Raw genomic sequence first — 23,282 nt, 5'->3', positions numbered from 1 at the left:
AATTGCTTGGCATGGGGAGACACCCAACACACACTCTGCCACACACTGGTGACCAAAATTGTTAGGTTTTCCACACTTCCCAAAATGCTAAGAAGCTTTGTGAAGCCTCCCTTCTCTGATCATCTCTTCAACTAATCTGGTTATGTCATATCCAAATGTCACATGGAAGTATGACAGCAATTTGTGTCTATAGTTCTCTGGCTGTGTTATAAATGAAAGAAAGAAGTGAATCATTCAATGTACCCAACACTTTGCTTATTCCACACTGAGTTTACACCACACCTTCCTGCAAATTGCTCACTATAAACCTCATGTCTACATTCTACTCAAATAAATTTTTAAATTAGATTTTACATTTATTGTTAATATAACATGCTGTGTAAGTAGACAGGAGCCTGAAAAATGGCAATCTAGTACTTGGCTTAAATAATACAAGCACTTGCTGCGATCTTTATCAGTACTCAGCCTTCCTTTATTATGGCTTTTAAAAAACAAATTTTAAAAGTGCATGATTCCTTTAGGCTACTGTTTAGGAAAGACTGGAGTAAAACATTTCCAGTAATGAATTAGTTGTATATAGGTTCAGATTAGAAAATGGCAAGCACTGGGGAAAAAAAATACATTTTAAATTAGCTCAATTTAAATATGGGGCCATTTCATTTAAACATCTGATTTGAATCTTCAGTGTTTCACTCATTTTATGTGTTAATTCCATTATACCAGATCTTACTTTGGTAATTTCTCAAGTGTCCCAGAGAAGATAAAAAAGGAATTCAATTTCTGCCAATTACATTTTATGTCTTCATGTGACCAGGATGAGAAACTTCTGCTCCCTACATGGCAGTCACGGCAGGAAAAGAATTCCCCCAGTCCACCAGCAAGGAACAAATAACACTGTTGTTCAGAATAAGGACTGCATAGCTGGGGATATTCACATTCTGATTCCTTCCAGAGCACTTCATTTCAGCAAACGAGGACGGATTCCTTTCAAAATTCAACTTCAGTTGAAAAACACTGAGGTACAGATAGAGCCACAAATGCAGAGGTTACAGACACGGACAAAAGTGCTCCCAATAAGGTGGCAGGGATCTCAGGTGGGGCCTTTCCTTCAATAACAAATGCATTCAGAAGGTTCCGGAGCACAATTCAGTTTTTCTTCAATTAGGCCTGCTGAGACCAGAGAAACCGATCACATTTTTCAAGCATGCTTTGTATCAAGGCTCTGAAATCCCAAAGAAAAGAAACAGGCAAATTTAGCTGTCATTGTTCATTCTTTTCAGAAGAAAGGATTAAAAAAGCTGACTGACTCTGTGCATCAAAAGACACAATCAACAGAGTGAAAAGGCATCCTGTGAATATGGCATCCTGTCCTATACAATAGGAGAAAATATTTGCAAATCACGTATCTGAGAGGTTAATATTGAGAATATGTAAAGAACTCGTATGACAAAAAACAAATGATGCAATTTAAAAATGGGCAAAAGACTTGAACAGGTATTTCTCCAAAGATGACATTCAAATGGCCAATGAGCATATGAAAAGATGTTCAACATCAATAATCACTAGGGAAATGCAAATAAAAACCACAATGAGATATCACCTCATGCCCATTAGGATAGCTACTATACAAAAAAACAAAACAAAACAAAAATCAAAACAAAAAAAACCCCAGAAAATAACTAGTGTTGGTGGGGATGTGCTATAATTGGTGGGAATGTAAAATGGTGCAGGCTCCATGGAAAACAGTATGGAGGTTCCTCAAAAAATTAAAAATAGAAGTACCATCTGATCCAGCAATTCCACACCTTGGTATACACCCAAAAGAATTGAAGGTAGGGTCTCAGAGATATCTGTAAACTCATGTTCATAGCAGCATTACTCACATTATGCTAAGTGAAATAAGCCAGTCACAAAAAGACAAACACTGTATGATCCCACTTATATGAGGTACTTAGAGTCGTCAAAATCAGAGACAGAAAGTAGAATGGTGGTTACCAGGGGTTAGGTGGAGGGGAAAGGGGGAGCTGCTGTTTAATGGGTATAGAGTTTCAGTTTTGTAAGTTGAAAAAGTTCTGGAAACTGCCTGTACACTGATAATGAATATACTTAACACTACTGAAGCAAGTAGTTAAAAACGGTTGGCAGGAAATTTTATGTTATCTGTATTTTACCACAGTTAAAACAAAACAAAACAAAACAAAACCCTGACTGAGACAATTAGGTATGCGGTACCAATAATATTCTTAAAGAATTGAGTACACATCAGATTTGGGTATTCACATTAACCTAAACAGTGTTTTGGTGATGACTGTGAACAAAATATTACTTTAGCCTCTTCCCTTAATCACCTTCATCAACAGAGGAGTCTCTGTCCCCTCATCTATGAATGAGGGGTTGGGACTATGTCATCTCTATAGTCCCGTCCACCTCTGAAAATCTGTGCAATTCTACATTCCCCAGGTGCCTGTGGATAGGGCAGGACAGACATACATTACCTCTGCCTTTTCTCGGCAATCCTCAGGATATCACAGGTTCTGGTAAACCTCTCTGACAGCTCAAGGGTCAAACCACATTCTTGTAGCAGTGACCAGGCCCGGTCTGGGCCCATGGCCTTAGCTAACAGGAGTGCCACATTCTCCACGTTGATAGGGGAAGGCCCATCGCTGAAGTTCCCATTTGGTGACTTCTGGGGGGCTGGCTTTGTGCTCTTGTTCTGTACCAGATGTAGGAGAAGCTTCCATTCCTCCACAGTCTCTGGGATCCAACCTACTCAAACACAGAGAAACAATGTGGGCTCTGACCGCTCTTAGCACTCTGCCTGCATACAGGAGAAACCGTTCGTGAAAATGTTTCATACCAAAACATAAAAATATTAAAGAATATAATCTCATTACCCCCAACACAGAGTTTTTTTCTGAATATTTGTTGAACAAATAGCTCACGAAAAGGAGAAGCCATAAAATTAGCTTCAACATTCCTTCATTTGCTCACGCAGTAAGTAATTACCCAGGGCACACTCCATACTAGGCACTGAATGTGAATGAGGAACAAACAGACATGATGAGCCCAGCCTGCACTCCTGTGGAACTCATGGTCCAGTAAAGGAGACAGAACTTAGACAAACACATAAATAAATCTATGCTTATAAACTGTGCTAAGTGCTTGTTATAACGGAAAAGATCAAAGAGCCATTAGAGGGATTGGCAGGTTTGGAGTTGTTTTTTTTTTTGAGGATCAGAGAAGGGCTCTATGAGAAGTGACAGTTAAGCAGAGAGCTGAAAGATGAGACAAGTTTAGTGAGCATGTGCTTGTGGCCCATATGTGCACAAACGTGCAGGGAAGGTGTCAGGAATGGAGGGTGAAGGAGCCTGCACTTCTGACAAAGGAAACACGGAAAATGACTCGACACAGAAGGAACTAGGTGAGTTCAAGGAACTCAAAAAAGGCCTACAATGCACAAAGGTGGCAGCGAGGAGTGAGAATGAGATGACAGGGCCAGGCCATAAGGGAACAGCTTAAGAATCAGGATTTTATTTTGAGTCCGATGTAAGGGGCTTCAAGGAGAGCCACATAATCCAATTTTTGTTTAAAAGAACCATTCTGAGAGTCAGAAACGTGGTGGGGTGAAAAGCTACCTTTGCCTCTCCCCTTAATCTACAACCAGTAAAACATCCACAACACAACAAAGGTTCTTGCGTCCGACACACCAAGAAACCAGAGAATTCTCCACATATCTATACAACTAAAGGTGATGGACTGGAACACATAGACGAGGCAGAACCAGGGAAACAGTGGAGGTGGTGTCTGCAGTCCCAGCCCTCCAGCCCCAGAGAAGCTGATGGTAGCAGGGGAAGCAGTGCACATGACCCCAGCCCCCAGCCCCCCACTCGCAGTAGCAAGCCCATGAATCTTACAACACTGGACATGGCAGGGCCACCTGAGGAATCCTAGCTATTGCCCCCACCCCTTCCTCCCCAACAGCAGTGGAACTTGCCACTCAAGGGCTCCTGGACAGGAGGGAGCCCACCATCCTGGTGCACCAGGTGGCAATGCTAGCAACACTGGCAGAAGTAAGGCGACCCTGCAGGTACAGGAAGTGATAATGCAGGCATCGGGCCACACCACAGATGGAGATGGTAGAGGGCACAAAGTGCAGACTCTCAAATATAACCAGAGGCAGCTGACGTAAGAGAAACCCAAAACTTGTGCTATAGCGTCACCTACTGGAAAACAAAAGAAAGGCCTCTAATTTCTAACCTGTTGGATCATTAGAATCAAGCAGAAAGGTGCTTTGCTACTTTAAATGTGTGTCAGAGGAACAACTTCATCCAACACTGTGAAGAACCATAGTGACGCTGTACCACAAAAGGAAAATGACAATTCTCCAGAAACCAAACTTAAAGTCACAGAATACTGTGATCTAACTGATAGAGAATTCAAAATAGCTGTCATGAAGAAAGTCAAGGAACTACAAGAAAACTCAGATAGGCAGTTCAATGAACTCAGGAACAAAATTAATGAAGAGAGGAACACTTTACAAAAGAGATTAAAACTCCGAAAAAGAAAAACAAATTCTAGAACTAAAGAATTCAATAAATGAGTTGGAGAATACATTAGAAAGCACTGAAAATAGAGCAGATCACATGGGAGAGAGAATTAGTGAGCTTGAAGATAGAACTCTAGAAATGACACAAGCAGAAGAAGAAAGAAATAAGATATTTTAAAAAATGAAAAAATTCTATGAGAACTATCCAACTCCTTAGGAAAGACAACATTAGGGTAATGGGTTTCCCAAAAGGAGAAGAAAGGGAGAGGGGAGCAGAGAGTTTATTTAAAGAAGTAATAGCTGAGAGCTTCCCAAACCAGGGAAGGAACTGGATATACAAGCCCATGAAGCTAAGAGAACACCTAATTACCTCAATACAAAAATACCTTCTTCAAGGGACTTCCTTCCCTGCTGGTGCAGTGGTTAAGAATCCATCTGCCAATGCAAGGGACATGGGTCCATGCCCTGGTCCAGGAAGATCCCACATGCTGCGGAGCAACAAAGCCCGTGTGCCTCAACTACTGGTCCTGTGCTCTAGAGCCCACGAGCCACAACTACTGAGCCCACATGCCACAACTACTATAGCCCACCCACCTACAGCCCCGTGCTCTGCAACAACAGAAGCCACCACAATGAGAAGCCAGAGCACTGCAATGAAGAGTAGGCCCCGCTCACCACAACTAGAAGAAGCCCACACGCAGCAATGAAGACCCAACGCAGCCAAAAATAAATAAATAAATGTATTAAAAAAAGACCTTCTTCAAGACATATTATATTAAAATTGTTAAAAGTCAATGACAAAGAATTAAGGCAGCCAGGGGAAAAAGGAAGGGTAACCTACAAAGGAACCTCCATTAGGCTATTAACAGATTTCTCAGCAGAAACTCTACAGTCCAGAAGAAAGTGGAATGACATTCTCAAAATACTGAAAGATAAAAACCATCACCCAAGAATACTCTATCCAGCAAAGTTATCATTCAGATATGAATGATAAATAAGGACTTTCCCAGACAAACAAAAGCTGAGGCAGTTCATCAACACTAGACCTGCATTACAAGAAATGTTGAAAGGAGCTCTTTACCAGAAACAAACACACACAAGCAAAGTACACAAATCTTTGAGTAAAGTGATAAGCAGACAGAATCTTTAAACTGCAACTCTTTATCAGAATAGGTTTTTTAAACACTTTAACTACAGCATAAAGGTTAAAAGGCAAAGATGAGTAGAAAAAGTAGTTATAGCTACTTCAATTTGGTAACGAACTCACAAGATAAAAAGGGATAATTTGAGGCAAGAAAAATACAAAACGGGGAGAGGAAAAGGGTGGAACTCATATAGGTACATAAAGATAAGATGCTATAAGCAGAAAAAGGACTACTTTATCCATGACATGTTTTATACAAACCCCATGGTAACCACAAAAAATAAATCTAGAGCAAAGACACAAAACATTAAAAAAGAGGAAAGTGAGAAAAACATCATAAAAAACCACCAAAGCAAAATGGCAGACAGAAATACAAGGAAAAAGAAATAATGAAGATATAGAGCAACCAAAAAACAAAAGATAAAATAGCAATACCAAATCCTCATCTGTCAATAATCATCCTAAATGTAAATGGATTGAATTCACCAATCAAAAGACACAGAAAGGCTGGGTGGATTAAAAAACAAGAGCCGGGCTTCCCTGGTGGCACAGTGGTTGAGAGTCCACCTGCCGATGCAGGGGACATGGGTTCGTGCCCTGGTCCGGGGAGATCCCACATGCCACGGAGCGGCTGGGCCCGTGAGCCATGGCCACTGAGCCTGCACGTCCGGAGCCTGTGCTCCGGAGCCACAACAGTGAAAGGCCCACGTACCATTAAAAAAAAAAGAAAAAAAAACAAGAGCCAACTGTATGCTGCCTCCAGGAGACTTGTCTCAGAGTTTAAGACAATTATAGGCTCAAAGTAAAGAGATGGAAGATGACACTCCAGGCAAATGGCAGCCAAAAGAAAATGGGTGTAGCCATACTTATATCAGACAAAATAGACTTCAACCCAAAAAAGCTAACAAGAAACAAAAGTGGACAGTATATAATGATAAAGGGGATAATTCATCACAAACACATGTTATTAATATATATGCACCTAACACAGGAGCACCAAAATATATAAAACAATTATTAACAGACTTAAAAGGAGAAATTGACAGCAACACAATAATAGTAGGGGAATTTAGCAGCCCACTGACATCAATGGATAGATCATCCAGACAGAAAGTCAACAAGGAAGCAGCAGCCTTAAATGAAACATCAGACTATATGGATTTGATAGATTTGTACAGAACATTCCATTCAACTGCACCAGAATACACATTCTTCTCAAGTGGACATGGAACTTTTTCAAGGGTAAACCGTATGTTGGGACACAAAACAAATCTCAGTGAATTTAAGAAGACTGAAATCGTATCAAGCATCTTTTCCAATTTCTATGAAACTAGAAATCAACTATAAGAAAGCTGGAAAAATTACAAATATGTGGAGACTGAACAACATGCTACTGAACAACTACCAAGTCAATGAAAATCAAAGAAGATATCAAGTTACCCAAAGACAAATGAAAATATGACATACCAGAATCTATGGGACGCAGCAAAAGTGATACTAAAAGGGAAGTTTAAGCAATACATGCCTACCTCAAGAAACAAGAAAAATCTAAAATGAACAATCTAACCCTGTACATAAACGAACTAGAAAAAGAACAAATGAAGCCCCAAATCAGTAGAAAGCAGGAAATAATTAAGATCAGAGCAGAAATAAATGAAATAAAGACTAAAAAGACAATAGAAAAGATCAATAAAACTAAGAGCTGGTTCTTGAAAAGATAAACAAAATTGACAAATCTTTAGCTAGACTCACTAATCTTAGAGAAGGCTCTGATAAATAAAATCAGAAATGCAAGAAGAAAGATAACAATGGATACCACAGGGATAGAAAGGCTTATAAGAGAATAATATGAACAGCTACACGCCAACAAATTGGACAACCTAGAAGAAATGGACAAATTCTTAGAATCATAAAACCTTCCAAGACTGAATCATGAAAAAATGAAAAATCTAAATAGCCCGATCACTAGTACAGAGATTGAAATAATAATCAAAGCTCCTAAAAAACATGAGTCTAGGACCAGATGCCTTCACAGGTGAATTCTACCAAACATTCAAAAGATTTAATACCTATCCTTTTCAAACTCTTGAAGAGAAGGGAATGCTTTCTAACTCATTTTACAAAGCCAACAACACCCTGATACCAAAACCACACAAAGACTCAAAAAAAAGAAAAAATTACAGGTCAGTATCTCTGATGAACATAGATGGAAAAATTCTCAACAAAATATTAGCAAACCGAATACAATACATAAAAAGAATCATACACCATGACCAAGTGGGATTTATTCCAGGGATGCAAGGATAGTTGTATCCACAATAAATTCACGTGATACACCACATTAACAAAATGAAGGATAAAAACCATATAATCATCTCAATAGATGCAAAAAAAAAAAAAAAAGCATTTGACAAGATTCAACACCCATTTATGATAAAACGAACTTTCAATAAAGTGGGTATAATAGCGGCTAGGCCCGTGAGCCACGGCCGCTGAGCCTGCGCGTCCAGAGCCTGTGCTCCGCAACAGGAGAGGCCACAACAGTGAGAGGCCCGCGTACCACCAAAAAAAAATAAAATAAAATAAAGTGGGTATAGAAGGAACATACCTCAACATAATAAGGCCATATATGGCAAACTCACAATTAATATCATTCTCAATGGTGAAAAACTGAAAGCTAGCCCTCTAAAATCAGGAACAAGACAAGGATGCCCACTCTTACCACCCTTATTCAACACAGTACCAGAAGTCCCAGCTAGAGCAATCAGGCAAGAAAAAGAAAAGGCATCCAAATTGGAAAGGAAGAAGTGAAACTGTCACTATTTGTGGATAGTGATTTATATATAGAAAACCCTGAAGACTCCACCAAAGAACTACTAGAAATAATAAAGTTGCAGGGTACAAATCAACATTCAAAAATCTGTTGCATTTCTATACATTAACAATGAGCTAACAGAAAAAGAAATTAAGAAAACAATTCCATTTACAGTCACAACAAAAAGAATAAAACACCTAGGAACAGATTTAACCGAGGAGGTGAAAGACCTGTATACTGAAAACTATAAGACACCGCTGAAAGAAACTGAAGAAGACACAAATAAATGGAAAGATATTCCCTGCTCATGGACTGGAAGAATTAACATTGTTAAAATGTCCATATTGCCAAAGCAATCTATAGATTCAATACAATCCTTAACAAAATCCCAAAAACATTTTTCACAGAAATAAAACAAAAAATTCTAAAATTTACATGGAACCACAAAAGACCCCAAATAGCCAAAATAATCCTGAGCGAAGAGAACAAAGCTGGAGGTATCACACGCCCTGATTTAAAACTATATTATAAAGCCATAGTAATCAAAACAGCATGGTAGTGGCAGAAAAGCAGATACATATATCAATGGAACAGAACTGAGAGCCCAGAAATAAACCCATACATATATGGACAATTAATATACAACAAAGGAATAAGGAACATCCAATGGAGAAAGGATAGTCTCTTCAATAAATGGTGTTGGGGACACTGGACAGCCTCATGCAAAAAAATGAAAGTAGACCACTACCTCACACCATACACAAAAATCAACTCAAAATGGATTAAAGACTTAAATGTAAGACCCAAAACCATAAACTCCTAGAAGAAAACATAGGCACGACACTCTCTGACATCAGTCCTAGGAATATCTTTCTAGCTAGGTCTCCTCAGGCAAGGGAAACAAAAGAAAAGATAAACAAATAGGACTACATCAAACTAAAAAGCTTCTACACAGCAAAAGAAACCATCCACAAAATGAAAAGATGACCTATTGAATCGGAGAAGATATTTGCAAATAACATATCCAATAAGAGCTTAATAACCAAAAATACATAAACAACTGGATGAAAAAATGGGCAGAGGAACTGAATAGACATTTTCCCAAAGATGACATACAGATGGCCAAGAAGCACATGAAAAGATGTTCCACATCACTAATTATTAGGGAAATGCAAATCAAAACCACATGGGAGGACTTCCCTGGTGGCTCAGTGGTTAAGAATCCGCCTGCCAATGCAGGGGACATGGGTTCGATCCCTGGTCCAGGAAGATCCCACATGCCGCAGAGCAACTAAGCCCGTGAGCCACAAAAGTGGTATACAAAAGTGGAAATATAATGTTGTACATATAAAGCTTATATAATGTTATAAACCAATGTTATCTCAATAAAAAATTTTTTAATTAAAAAAAGAACCATTCTGGCTGCTCTAGGGAAAATCGGTTAAAGATGGGCAAGAATGGAAACCAGAAGGCCAATTATAAAGTTACTGCAGTAACCAGGCAAGTAGCTGGGATCAGAATGACCATGGTGGAGCCAAAGAAAGTAGATAGATATGAAATATATATTTGGCAGCAAAAGCAACATCCTTTGAAGTGAAATATAAGTTAGGAGAGAAAAATGTCAAGAAAAGACTCCCATTTAATACACCAAAGGTAAGAATAGCTATTATTATTATATTAACAAAATATTAAGAGTACTTTTATCTGGGTGGGAAGAATTTTAGGTGATATCTTCTTCATTCTTCCTAGATTTTCCATTTTTTTCTATAACAAATATCATGCTGTAACTTTAAAAGCATAAACCATTTCTATCTTAACTTTTCTGGTTATTTTTCCAAAGTGAACACATCTATAGTTCTACAAAACCATGTGACCCTCTTGTTTCATTTTTGAAACAAAGATGATCCAGTTATTATTGCTGTTAACTGTGACACCTGAGGCTATCTCTTTGCCAGCCATCTGGTTTCTGTGCTTGGTTGTAACTTTTCTTCTTCTACAGCAATAGGGCTGAAAAAGGCTGTAGATCACACTGCTAGATGAAGGATCCTGATGTCATGCTGCTGGCGTCTCTGCATTGAGATAAATAAAGTAACACTACAAAACAGACCAGGACCACCTCTCTGAGTGCAGGATGAACTCTCAGACTTCAGAAATCAGTGTGTCAAGGTCCTGGCCTCCTGACTGCCATTTTATCTGTATTGAATTGACGAAAATTTAAAAAAAATAAAAACAAAAAAACCCTAAGTACCTGTAAAGGCTTAGGAAAATCTGACTGCTACTCTAAGTTCATCTTAATGATCTCTAACTTTGGGCTGTGTAAAATGGCAACATGATGCAGATCAAAAAACCTGAGCACAAGCTTTAGAGATGGTCAGACCTGGTCTGAACACCAGCTCCAGCATTAAGTAGTTGTATGACTGTGGGGAAACTAATTATCCTTTTTCTGGGCCTCAATCGTAACTTTTTTAAAATCGAAATAATAGTAACTATCCCACAGGTTTAATATCTCATTTAAACAGCATATGGAAAAGCACCAGGTATCACTATAATGCCTCACATGGTAGGCACTCATGAAACAAAAAAGTTGCCTGTAGTTTATTTCTAGTTATGATTTCATGGTATACCAAGTAGTACAGATAAAAAAAAAAAAAAAAAACTCCAAAACTGTGACAGCTAGCTAGAATAACATAAATGATCATTGAAATATTTATCAGATTTCTTTATTGAATAGTCTGTAGTGACTTCTAAAATACTATAACCAAGAATAACCGATTGGGATTTACATACCATTGTCCCCTTCCATCAGGCTCATATCATTCAGATACACAATATTCGTGAAGGCCTCTCTTCTTCTCCCCAGCTCCAAACAGAGAGTAAGATATCCAGGCCAGAAACTTTAAAGAGACCAAAGTTGGAGAGAGGAATAAAAGGCAGTGAATTTATCTGGAGCTGTGTGGTCCAATACTGTAGATATTAGCCACGTGTGGCTATTTACATTTAAATTACATAAAATTTAAAAGTCAGTTCTTCAGTTGACCAATACATATTTCAAGTACTTAATGGCCCCATGTGACTAGTGGCTACCATACTGGACAGCGTGATAGAATATTTCCACTGCCTCAGAAAATTCTATTAGACAGCCCTGATCTAGAGCATTTAAGAAAAAAAATAATAAAGCTAGCAATAAATACTGACATTTGAGGCCAAGCCCCAATTATGAGACATTTAAGCTTATACACTTCATAAACTTTAAGGTTCAATAACAAACTAGCATATTTCTTCCCCAAGTATGCAAACTCTGGAAGTTCTCCTTGACTCTTCCTTCCCCTCCCTTCATTTGCTATACCCAGTATCTACAGGTCCCACTGCATTTTCCTTTGAAATGTGCCATTCGATGTGCTCCTTCTGCTGACCTAGAATCAATTTGGTCATACCTGAATTACTGCACCAGCTTCCTAGCTGGCCTTCCTTTCTCGTCTCCAATCTTTCTCATGCATGAAACCAGAAATGATCTCCAGAAACCTCCATTTTATCATGTCATTTTTGTACCAAAAAGGCTAAAAGGGTCTCTGCTGATAACTAAATTCTTCTAACCACCTTTCAAGGTCCTATATGATCTCATGACCCACAACCTGGCCAGTCTCATCCCTCATTATCAGTGAACAAATATGTACCAAGTGCCTACCACTTTATGAATTATGCATCATGAGGGAAAAGGAAGACACATGTCCCTATCTCCAAAAGACTGTAATCCAGGTAAAGCCATAAGATAACATCTTCAGGCCATGAATAACTGACGAATATGTGGTACAGATAAAAAGCAATGTCAGTTTTTCATGGCCTTGCTCTTGCTGTTTCTCTCACCTGACTTGCCCTCCTCCTGGCTCCTGTTTGAATACAAATCCTACCCAGCCTTAGGGCTTACCTCAAAGTCTCACCTCCTCCCTGAGTCCTTCACCAGCCATTCTACCGAGCCCATTCTGATCTCTCCCTTCTCCAAAACTATACCAATTATAACTTGTATCACACAGTCTGGTGCTTAATTAAATAAACCTGAGAACTGGGGCTAACAACTAAGCAAAAGGGGGAGAGAGGAATGAGCAAGGACCAGTCTCTTCCACACACAAAATAAAATACACTCAAAATTTAAGACAAAAAAAGATGTCTATTATCACTTAAAACAAAAAGCTGGGCTTCCCTGGTGGTGCAGTGGTGGAGAGTCCGCCTGCCAATGCAGGGGACACGGGTTCGTGCCCCGGTCCGGGAAGATCCCACATGCCGCGGAGCGGCTGGGCCCGTGAGCCATGGCTGCTGAGCCTGCGCGTCCGGAGCGTGTGCTCCACAACGGGAGAGGCCACAACAGTGAGAGGGCCACATACTGCAAAAAAAAAAAACAACAACAAAAGAAACAAAAAGCCACCTTCATGTAGCAAAAAAAAATCCCAAATGACAAAGCATATCCGTTCAGGCCCCTAACTACAAAGTTACTAACTAAAATGATTCTAATCTTAACTTCAGCTTCTAGGAAAATTCTCACTTACCCATGAGACCTACAGATGTCAGTCACTTTCTCTTTTGTTGTAAAATCTGCAGGAAGTTTAATTAGATGAAGGATTAGCTGGCTGTAACCCCAGGAAAACAAGTGGGAATGAGGCCTGAAAAATGAAAAAAAATCAGTAAATTAAACAGGAAATAAACTCTACAAAAATGCTTATTCGTCAGCTGATAGGTAAGATCAGAGTTTAATTATATTTTTTCCATTATTATATATTTTTCAAACATTTCTACTTGGCCTCTGAAAAATTAAAACAGCTATTTTTCCAATGACAAATACCTGTTTATTTTTTTAAATTATATATTTTAGTAATCAAAAGCAAAAGAAAGAAGCTCATAATTCCATCACTCACAGACAGCCATTTTATATCCTTCCAGAGCTTTTTCTCTAGGCATATAAGATAGGCATTTTGGGAGCTTTTAAAAAGTTTCTCCTGGAGGAAAACACAAGGAATATTTCTGATAGATTACAAGTAACAGTGTGTATTTTTTATGAATTCATTTTTTAAAAAAATCCTAATCAGAGACTTCCCTAGTGGCGCAAAGGTTAAGAATCCGCCTGCCAATGCAGGGGACACGTGTTCAATCCCTGGTCCGGGAAGATCCCACATGCCGCGGAGCAACTAAGCCCATGCTCCACAACTACTTAGACTACAAATCTAGAGCCCGTGAGCCACAACTACTGAGCCCGTGTACCACAACTACTGAAGCCCACACGCCTAGAGCCCATGCTCCTCAACAAGAGAAGCCACCGCTCACCACAACTAGAGAGAGCCCATGCACAGCAATGAAGACCCAATGCAGCCAAAAAATAAATAAATTAAAAGTTTTAAAAATGTACTAGAAAAGCTTTAAAGAAAGAGTCAAAGTTAAAAAAAAATCCTAAATCAGGTTACATCTAAAAATCCCTTGGCAAATTTCTAGGAACTCACACACACACACACACACACACACACACACACACACACACATACTCCTCTAACAGTTTTTTTCTAACACAGGTTTAATCACCAAGGTCTCTTAATGTTGGTCCATGAAAGAGTTTCAGTAGCCCAGTTTAATTCTCTGCAATCATGTGCAAAATTTTGCATGAATGTGCACTTTTCTGAGAGGAATCATCAGATTCTTAGAGGGTCTGTGATTCAAAAAATGTTCAGGACCACTAAGCAGTACACTCAATCTGATTACTACCATGACTTGAGTCAGTCGCTTCCATAGCTGTTCCTGAAGTAAGCCCAGAATGCTGTATGTGAATAAACTGGTTCTATTCCAAAGGAGCAGCAGAGCTTAGAAACAGGACTCCTTCTATACCTGGGGTCTCCTTCATCGTCCATAGTGCTGGTGCTTGGGGGAGCATCATGGGACACTGCCAACAGCAGCCAATCCAATCTTAAAGACTCTGGTTGTAGGAGGGACTCAAGGAAGAATGGCCTAAGAGAAAGTTGGGAAAAAAATCACCAATATTCATGCTGAGAAAGGAAAGATAAAATGTGCAGATGTGAAGAAAATGTTATTAAGGGATCAAGACAGTGGATGAAATAACTTGAAAATTCTTCTGCTACAAAACGTATAGAAATGCTGGTGAAAATATAATAGCCTTTTAACTGAACAGTTAAGCTTCAAGATAATAAGGAAAATACCAAAGGGCCAAAAAAAAAAAAAAAAAAGGAGAAATAAATACCAGTATAGCAAATGTGAACCAATCAGAAGAAACAGAGCGGGGAAGTTGCCATTCTCAATAACCAAAGGACATGTGTGTTTACTGCCATGTGGAGATAGGAAGTGAGGCCTCAGCCCAAAGAAGTTAAGAGCTGTAACTGAGATCCACCCACAAAAAGCTGGGATATATCACCAACAAAAAGGTGGCAGCAAATCCACTCACTGGCAGAGACAACAAGGAAGCTTATCTGTCTTAGCCTAGGCCTTGAAATGGAATTTAATTTTACACTGTTGATCTGAGAATCTCTGAGAGGGAGAGAGGGAGGAAAGAGAAGTGTGGGTTATGCGCACATTTGTGGTGTGTGCTGTGAATTGTGAAAGAATGGAACATAACTGCCAAAATCCTCCTCTTCCATAGCAGGTGCCTCAATCCTGTGGCAGTTAATCGTATAAATGTTCCAACTGCTTATACTAGAGAAACAGTGCCCTATCAAAAGAGAGTCCAAAAAAAAAAAAGGAGGGTTCGCAAATATTCTCTCCTTCTCACCGTTGATCTTCAGGCTTTGATTTTACCAGACTGTCTAAATAAGCCAAAAACTGAGCAGGATGATGATGACAAAGTTGCATGACATCTGAAGGCAAAATGGATGGATAAAACCTGATTAAGGATCGAAGGGCAGATTCTCCAAATTTCTCATACAATCTGCATTTAAAAACAAAACATGTTAGTCTCCAACTTCAGTAAGATAATATAACTTGTGTTACATTATCTACGTATTTATTAGAAATGAAAATAAATATACTAACAAGAAGCTGCTCAACATGTAACTGAGTAAAACTTTACAGACTGAGACGAAGAAAATGTCTGTGCTTTAGTTCACATGAACAACATACAGGACCACTCACCGGGTAGCATAAGCAATCAACAAAGGACTGTCAAAAGAGACCAAGTCATCCAATAACTTTAATCTTGTTGGAAGGTCTCCTTCTTCCATCTTTATATAGGTAGGATTGGAACTTGCCATTTCTAAAAGACAAAGCACACCCCTTTCCCTTCATCTCAAAGCGGTAAATATTTTATTCATGAACACATTAATCAACAATCATTAGTCATGCACCTACTGTGTGCAAGTCCCAACGTTTGTAAAGCATCATAGGAGAGACAAAAACAGAACAAGAGACAACATCTGCTTTTAAGGACTTTAAAATCAAATTGGGTAATCAAGACAGTATGGCACTGGCACAAAAACAGAAATATAGATCAGTGGAACAGGATAGAAAGCCCAGAGATAAACCCACACACATATGGTCACCCTATCTTTGATAAAGGAGGCAAGAATACACAGTGGAGAAAAGACAGCCTCTTCAATAAGTGGTGCTGGGAAAACTGGACAGCTAAATGTAAAAGTATGAAATTAGAACACTCCCTAACACCATACACAAAAATAAACTCAAAATGGATTAAAGACCTAAATGTAAGGCCAGACACTATCAAACTCTTAGAGGAAAACATAGGCAGAACACTCTATGACATAAATCACAGCAAGATCCTTTTTGAACCCACCTCCTAGAGAAATGGAAATAAAAACAAAAATAAACAAATGGGTCCTAATGAAACTTCAAAGCTTTTGCACAGCAAAGGAAACCATAAACAAGACGAAAAGACAACCCTCAGAATGGGAGAAAATACTTGCAAATGAAGCAACTGACAAAGGATTAATCTCCAAAATTTACAAGCAGCTCATGCAGCTCAGTATCAAAAAAACAAACAACCTAATCCAAAAATGGGCAGAAGACCGAAACAGACATTTCTCCAAAGAAGATATACAGAGTGCCAACAAACACATGAAAGAATGCTCAACATCATTAATCATTAGAGAAATGCAGATCAAAACTACAATGAGATATCATCTCACACTGGTCAGAATGGCCATCATCAAAAAACCTAGAAACAATAAATGCTGGAGAGGGTGTGGAGAAAAGGGAACCCTCTTGCACTGTTGGTGGGAATGTAAATTGATACAGCCACTATGGAGAACAGTATGGAGGTTCCTTAAAAAACTATAAATAGAACTACCATACGACCCAGCAATCCCACTACTGGGCATATACCCTGAGAAAACCATACTTCAAAAAGAGTCATGTACCAAAATGTTCATTGCAGCTCTATTTACAATAGCCAGGACATGGAAGCAACCTAAGTATCCATCAACAGATGAATGGATAAAGAAGATGTGGCACACATATGCAATGGAATATCACTCAGCCATAAAAAGAAACGAAATTGAGTTATTTGTAGTGAGGTGGATGGACCTAGAGTCTGTCATACAGAGTGAAGTAAGTCAGAAAGAGAAAAACAAATACCATATGCTAACACATATATATGGAACCTAAGAAAAAAAAAAAAGTCATGAAGAACCTAGGGGCAAGACGGGAACAAAGACACAGACCTACTAGAGAATGGACTTGAGGATATGGGGAGGGGGAAGGGTAAGCTGTGACAAAGTGAGAGAGTGGTATGGACATATACACTACCAAACGTAAAATAGATAGCTAGTGGGAATCAGCCGCATAGCAGAGGGAGATAAGCTCGGTGCTTTGTGACCACCTAGAGCGGTGGGATAGGGAGGGTGGGAGGGAGGGAGACTCAAGAGGGAAGAGATATGGGAACATATGCATATGTATAACTGATTCACTTTGTTATAAAGCAGAAACTAACACACCATTGTAAAGCAATTATACTCTAATAAAGATGTTAAAAAAAAATCAAATTGGGAGGCAAAGCATATTGGAAGTTTTAAACAAGATAAAGGAACAGATAACCAATTCATGACTATCACCATTGAAAATGTACTCTCTATATATGTAATATATGTATTACATATATAAGCTATTACATATGCAAGCTAATACACATATATAAGCTATATTTCTACCATCAATGCCAAATTCTTCAGTTTTTTTCTAGAACTGATATCCCTAATCCATCTTTTGGAACAAAATTAGTTAATGAAATTTAATTAAATTAACTTAAAAATATCTGACCTATTTTTTAAAAACATCAGTTATAGCAAATCTTCCTCCAAAGGAAGATCTGACTTTGGGGAATTGCCAAGTCATTTAAAGCCAAGTGTGTAAATAAAGTGAGTGAAGATCGAGTTAAAACCACTTGTAGTTAAAAATATATGTTTACATACATATGCATCTAAAGTAAAATGAGTTTTTTCAAGAAGTTTTCAACTAGCTCTGAAGATAAATCCCAAAGAACAGTTCCAAAGCTGTTTTCATGATTACAACGTCATTAGAAGAGGAGAACCTGTTCAATAGACCATTTCCAAAGAGCCAAACCTTCAATTTCCAACATATTTGTTTAAAAAAATATATCAATTTTTCCCAGTTTCATTATTTCCAATTTGCTTGGGTCAGACAGTAAGTATTTAAAGGGATTCAGAGGAGAAGGCCATCATTTAGAGCATATGAAGTGAGGGAAAGCTTTATGATTGGGTGGGCGCTAAGCCAAACTTATCCCCTTAAGTTCAATTTGGAAGCAGCTGCATCATCTCAGACACCCACCACACTTGCCCCAGCCAGCTCCAGCAATAAGTTAACCACTCAGGTTGATGAAGTGGTTATTTTTTTTTCGCTATTTTCCTGTAACCAAGGTTGGGTACAATCACATAATAGAGACAGATATAGCAAATTTCCAGTAAGTAATGTCAAACATTTGAACTTATTTGAAAAGAAATAACTCTTCTTACTTCAACATAAAAGACAGTCTACCTCAATTCAGAAAAAGAAGCTGAAATCATTTCTTATGCTTTTAACTGCTAAATGTGAATTGAGGCAGAACTGTAACCATAGATCCTTGTTTCCAGAGATCCTTGTTTCCAGAAACCTTAACGCTCTTTAAGTCAGATAATATAAAAATGTATCTCTACTTGTGACTACTCACTTTTGGTAATGAATGAAAAGTTTGCTTAAAGTCTGCATCAATTATTAGAAACATGACATCTGTTATTCAGAGTTTTGAGTTAAGAAAATCCACCTGTTCAAAAACATGGGACTATGTAGTAGAAAGGGCAGGCATGGCCTCTAGGGTATGAAAGCTGGTATCTACATGAGGATGACCAACAGTGTGACCTTCAATCAAGTGTGAAGTAGAGGCTGCTGACTGCCCACCAAAATCTCTGAGGCAGACATGCAAGCTCCTGACCCATGTCCATCCTCTTCCTTCTAGACACCGGAGAGGTCATTTCCCAGACTCCTTTGCAGTTAGGTGGGGCCACGAGATAGAATTCTCACCAACAGAAGAGATGTAAGCCACTACCAGGCCACACCTCCCTGTAAGAGCCTGTCTGCCTCTTCCACATGCTTCCCCCTGGACATAGCAAGCCAGTCTTAACCATCAGCCCTAAGGGAGGATAGAGACCAAAAAAATGGAAGGAACTTGGAACCCTGAGTTACCACATGCAAGAGAGCTGCCCACTGACCTGGAACATCTGTCCTGGGCTGATATATGAGCAAGAAATAAACTACCATATCTGAGTTATTATACTGTATCTGAGTTATTATGAGATATTACAGCAGTTTAGCCTACTCAACGATTATAATCTCTCTGTGCCTCAGTTTCCTTACTTATTAAACAGAATAACACCATCTACTCCAAAGTGTTGTAAGGATGAAATGAAAGAATGCTGGCAAAGTGTTTAGCATATTATCTGGCACTTGGTGAGTACTCAATAAATGGTATATATTATCTCTATATTAGTAAGTTACAAGAGGGATTTTCTGGTTTTCCTATATCTGCATTTATAAAATTTTACTTAAACCCAACTTCTCCAACATTGCTGTATCATTTTCTGAATGACTGGGAGAGAAATAAAACTAACTTCTTATAATAGTTGCAAGAACTGTTACAAATTAACTTGAGTTGTAAATCAACTATACTTCAATTAAAAAAAACAAAGTGAGCAATCTCAATAGAAAAAAAAAAAAAACAAGAAAAGACTAAATTGAGTGGAAAACGGAAGGGATGGTTGACCAGAAGAGAGGTGATTTTCTACTTAAATCTTCTTCTTTAAACTCAAAGATGCCAAGATGCTACTGTCCTCTATTGGTAAGGCAATCTGATTATTACCTTTCAATCCTTCAATAAAAGTATCCCAAACACAAGGACTGTTAGTATAACTCAGCTTGATGCTCTCCTTTGCTCTTTTCAAGTCCAGAAGAAAAAAGTACTTCTTTAGGAACTGACAAGCCAGAGTTTCAGGAGAGCACTGTTGCAAAGTGTGGTCTACACGTCTACTTGCACTTTTGATCTCAGAATTCAATACATTCAGTTCCAAACACAATGTTGTCACTTCAGCCAGGTCCTTCTGAAGACTGCCTGGTATACTGCATGGAGAACATACTTGAAAAATGTCATCATCCAGGGACTCCCTCAGACTATTTACAGATTCACACGCTGCTTGATCAACAGTTTCTTCATTGCCTAAAGAGTCCCTTTTTCCTTTTTCATCTTCTTCGTCTAATATTCCCTTTTTTGACTCATCAAGCAATAGCATACCCTGGTTTGATTCCATGGATGAGTTGCCAGTATCTGAAATGCCTGAAAAGTCCTTCATGGCAAATGTTTTTTCTAACTGTGAAAGCCACTCCTGTAAAACCATTTTCAGAGACTGTGGTTCAAACAATACCAGTGGGTCCTGTAGCTTGGTCCTATATAAGACAGACAAGTATGAAATTTATGTTTTATGTGGTTTTTCAAAAACAAATTGTTTCATGCTAAATAAGCCTAACAGATACAACATTACTTATCCAGAATAAATGTTACTTTTCAACTCTTCAAATAACAATTATCTCAGTAGCAAGACAACACCACAGAGAACATTACCTTTGTATTAATTCATGAATTTCAACTCCAAATGAAACTGCCTCTGCCCCACACTGTCTCGGGACCACTACTAATGATCTCAAAAAGTCATTCCCACTCACTATAAAACTTTCTCACCCATAAATACTCACATTGCTTCTGCTGTTGCCATTTTGAGCTCTTGAAACTTGTCCTCTTCTGGAGGTTGACTAGTTACTTCTTCTTTTCCCCTAGAGAAGTGTGAGAAGAGTTAAAGGGGATTAGAACCTTCTTGGGCAAATATTTCTAAGTGCTCACTAAGTGGTAGGTATTGTACTTAATGATACATGAAACAAACAGATGAGTATAAAAAATGGTCCATGGCTTCAAGATGAGTAAGTTCAAGTCAGAGTAAGCCCTAGTCAGAAAGAAGGGCAAGAAAACAACTGTAATATAAAAAAGAATAGAATGAATGCTAAAGAGCAGCACAAGCACTGTGATCTGAAAGCACAGAAAAAGGAATAATTATTCTGATTAGGCAATCAAGAGAAGCTTTCCTGAGGAGGTGTATTTGCATCAGGAAAAATGGGGGGAAAATACTGCAGATGGGAGAAACAGCATGAAGAAAAGCAGTGAGGTGTACACACCCTCTTCTCTGACAGGACTAGAATTTAGAGTGCTTAGAAAGATGTGGTTGGAAATGAAGCTGGAAAGGTGGGCTAAAGTCAGACTGAGGGCTGCCTTAAATGCCACAGCACTATCTACACTTTTTTCCCAATATACATATGGATTCATAACTAAGTTACTCTAAGGGTAACACACCTTTTTTCTCATCTGAATGTCCAGTCAGTATACACTGGCCCTGTGGCTCTATCTCAGTTCCTGGGTGAGTGCTGAGCCTGCCTGCCTCCAATGCCCAGATCCCCTGAATTATGAGAAAAGGCAGAGACCAGATGGACAAGATACTTCACACCGTGCCAGACCAAGGGCTCTGCTACAACTCCACTACATAAGGACTATGCCACCAGCATGTCATAGGAAGGCACGTGATGACATTAACGCCAATGCTCTCATCTTAGAGGCCAGAGGGCATTAGTCACCAACGTCACATGCTAGTCAGAAGCAGAACCAGAACAAGGCCTATATCCTTGGTTATCCTACTCTTACTCTAATACTCCTTCTCTAACATTGCAGAAGTCTGAAGAGATTTGGATGTGAGGGAAGTTGTTCAGGGGAAAGATGGAAGAAGAGGTGCTAAATTAAAATTCTGTCTCAACAGACTTGTTATGGGTTGATGTAATTTTCCAACACTTACTCTGTGGTATTCACAGTTTTTATAAGCTATGCAAATAATCTACAATGAACAGAGTCATACATGTGTCTTCTCCAAGAGGACATGGTTTATGGCTCTCTTCAAACCGACAATTGCATCCTCTAGAATTTAGACAGATTTCTCTGCAACGGCTTACTCAGTGTCTTCCTCTTTTGGGCAAGTGACTGGACCCACATCCTCTTCACACGACTGCTCATCATCACCCCTGGGTTCTGGTCTCACTTTCAGATCAGGGCTCGTATGAAGGGTGCCAATCTTCTCAGTAGTTTTACGCACAAAGCTAGAAACGCTGGAAGTCAAATACCAATAAACTAATATGAAAAGAATCTCAATACTGCCAAGAATGAAAATTTCAGTATCTGAGTTCTCTATGTTCCTGTCAGTCCCTGAAGGCAACTTGGACTTAGCAAGTCTTTCTTTACTTGCTATAAAGAAAGACTCTTTATAGCAACTTCCTTAATCAATTACATATTTCACATAAGGCCCATGTAAAATTTATAATAAGAATTTACTTCATTTACTAAACTACTCTGATTCAATCCTAAAGAAAAGGTCTTTAATTGCAGCTGTGCCTGCAATGTTTCTGTCTACTTAGGCAAAGAAGGCCATGTGAAAACCTGCCCCATCCCAGCCAAAGAATTTCTTCAGGAAACTCAGCTGCAGATTTGTCACAATATATCCTCTGAAAAAGCAACATTTGTATCCAGTAAAACTCCCATTAGCAGTGAAGGAGCTGCAGAAGTCTTTTCTTTCAAACTTAAATGTCTTTTTTTTTTTTTTTACAGAAATCATTAGTATATTCATAATACAGGGACTCAGTGACACAATGTATAATTATTAAGTTATAATTATGAAGACTTTACCCTATTATGGTAAAACGTTTAAGTGGAAAAACTTGGACATAAATTCATGTAAGTCAGTTCTGGGCCCATGGAGTAGCTAGAAAGACTTCTGAAGAGTCTTCAATTCTGAGCCCAAACTGAGAAATGATTAAGTTAAGAAATGACTAATGATATATGGAAATTGTTCCTATCAGGGATGAGGAAAAAACATTTTTAAACTTTTGCTCAGCCTGAGGGGGAAAAAAAACACATTTGTAACAACTCAAATATCCAGGTACTCAAACAAAGAGGGAAGATAAATTCCCCAAGATTGAAATGAGAAGTAAACGGCTTCGTATAACAGGCTATATGAGGAATAATCTAGAGACTTTCTTTTTCCCCATTTAAAATGTCTTTCCATTCTCAGCGCAAAAGTGCCTAACGTGACAACTGAAGTAAAACCAGAAGTGGGATTAAATGACAAGACTAATGAGTTTACCTTTCCTTGACAGCCTGAAGAGACACAAGAGGAGATGGAGAACGAAATGACAGTGGAATG

The 23,282-nt window shown here is 38.7% G+C and overlaps 1 protein-coding gene across 1 annotated transcript in view; it reads right to left on the bottom strand.

The window, feature by feature from the left end:
• Window positions 1–1,161: 1,161 nt before the first annotated feature.
• HPS5 (HPS5 biogenesis of lysosomal organelles complex 2 subunit 2) overlaps window positions 1,162–23,282 on the bottom strand; it is a 38,961-nt gene continuing 16,840 nt past the window's right edge. Inside the window, exons 14-24 of the mRNA XM_007465753.1 lie at window positions 23,223–23,282; window positions 22,039–22,191; window positions 20,743–20,820; window positions 19,856–20,436; window positions 15,625–15,745; window positions 15,266–15,421; window positions 14,371–14,490; window positions 13,047–13,160; window positions 11,293–11,399; window positions 2,496–2,766; window positions 1,162–1,222 (exon numbers count right to left, since the gene is read on the bottom strand). Coding sequence (XP_007465815.1) covers window positions 1,162–1,222; window positions 2,496–2,766; window positions 11,293–11,399; window positions 13,047–13,160; window positions 14,371–14,490; window positions 15,266–15,421; window positions 15,625–15,745; window positions 19,856–20,436; window positions 20,743–20,820; window positions 22,039–22,191; window positions 23,223–23,282 — 1,822 coding nt within the window. The remainder of the gene's footprint in view (window positions 1,223–2,495; window positions 2,767–11,292; window positions 11,400–13,046; window positions 13,161–14,370; window positions 14,491–15,265; window positions 15,422–15,624; window positions 15,746–19,855; window positions 20,437–20,742; window positions 20,821–22,038; window positions 22,192–23,222) is intronic.

Source organism: Lipotes vexillifer, unplaced genomic scaffold (genome assembly GCF_000442215.2).
Source record: "Lipotes vexillifer unplaced genomic scaffold, Lipotes_vexillifer_v1.1 scaffold2818, whole genome shotgun sequence".
Classification (NCBI taxonomy): Eukaryota; Metazoa; Chordata; class Mammalia; order Artiodactyla; family Lipotidae; genus Lipotes; species Lipotes vexillifer.
This window is presented reverse-complemented; position numbering and strand designations above follow the sequence as displayed.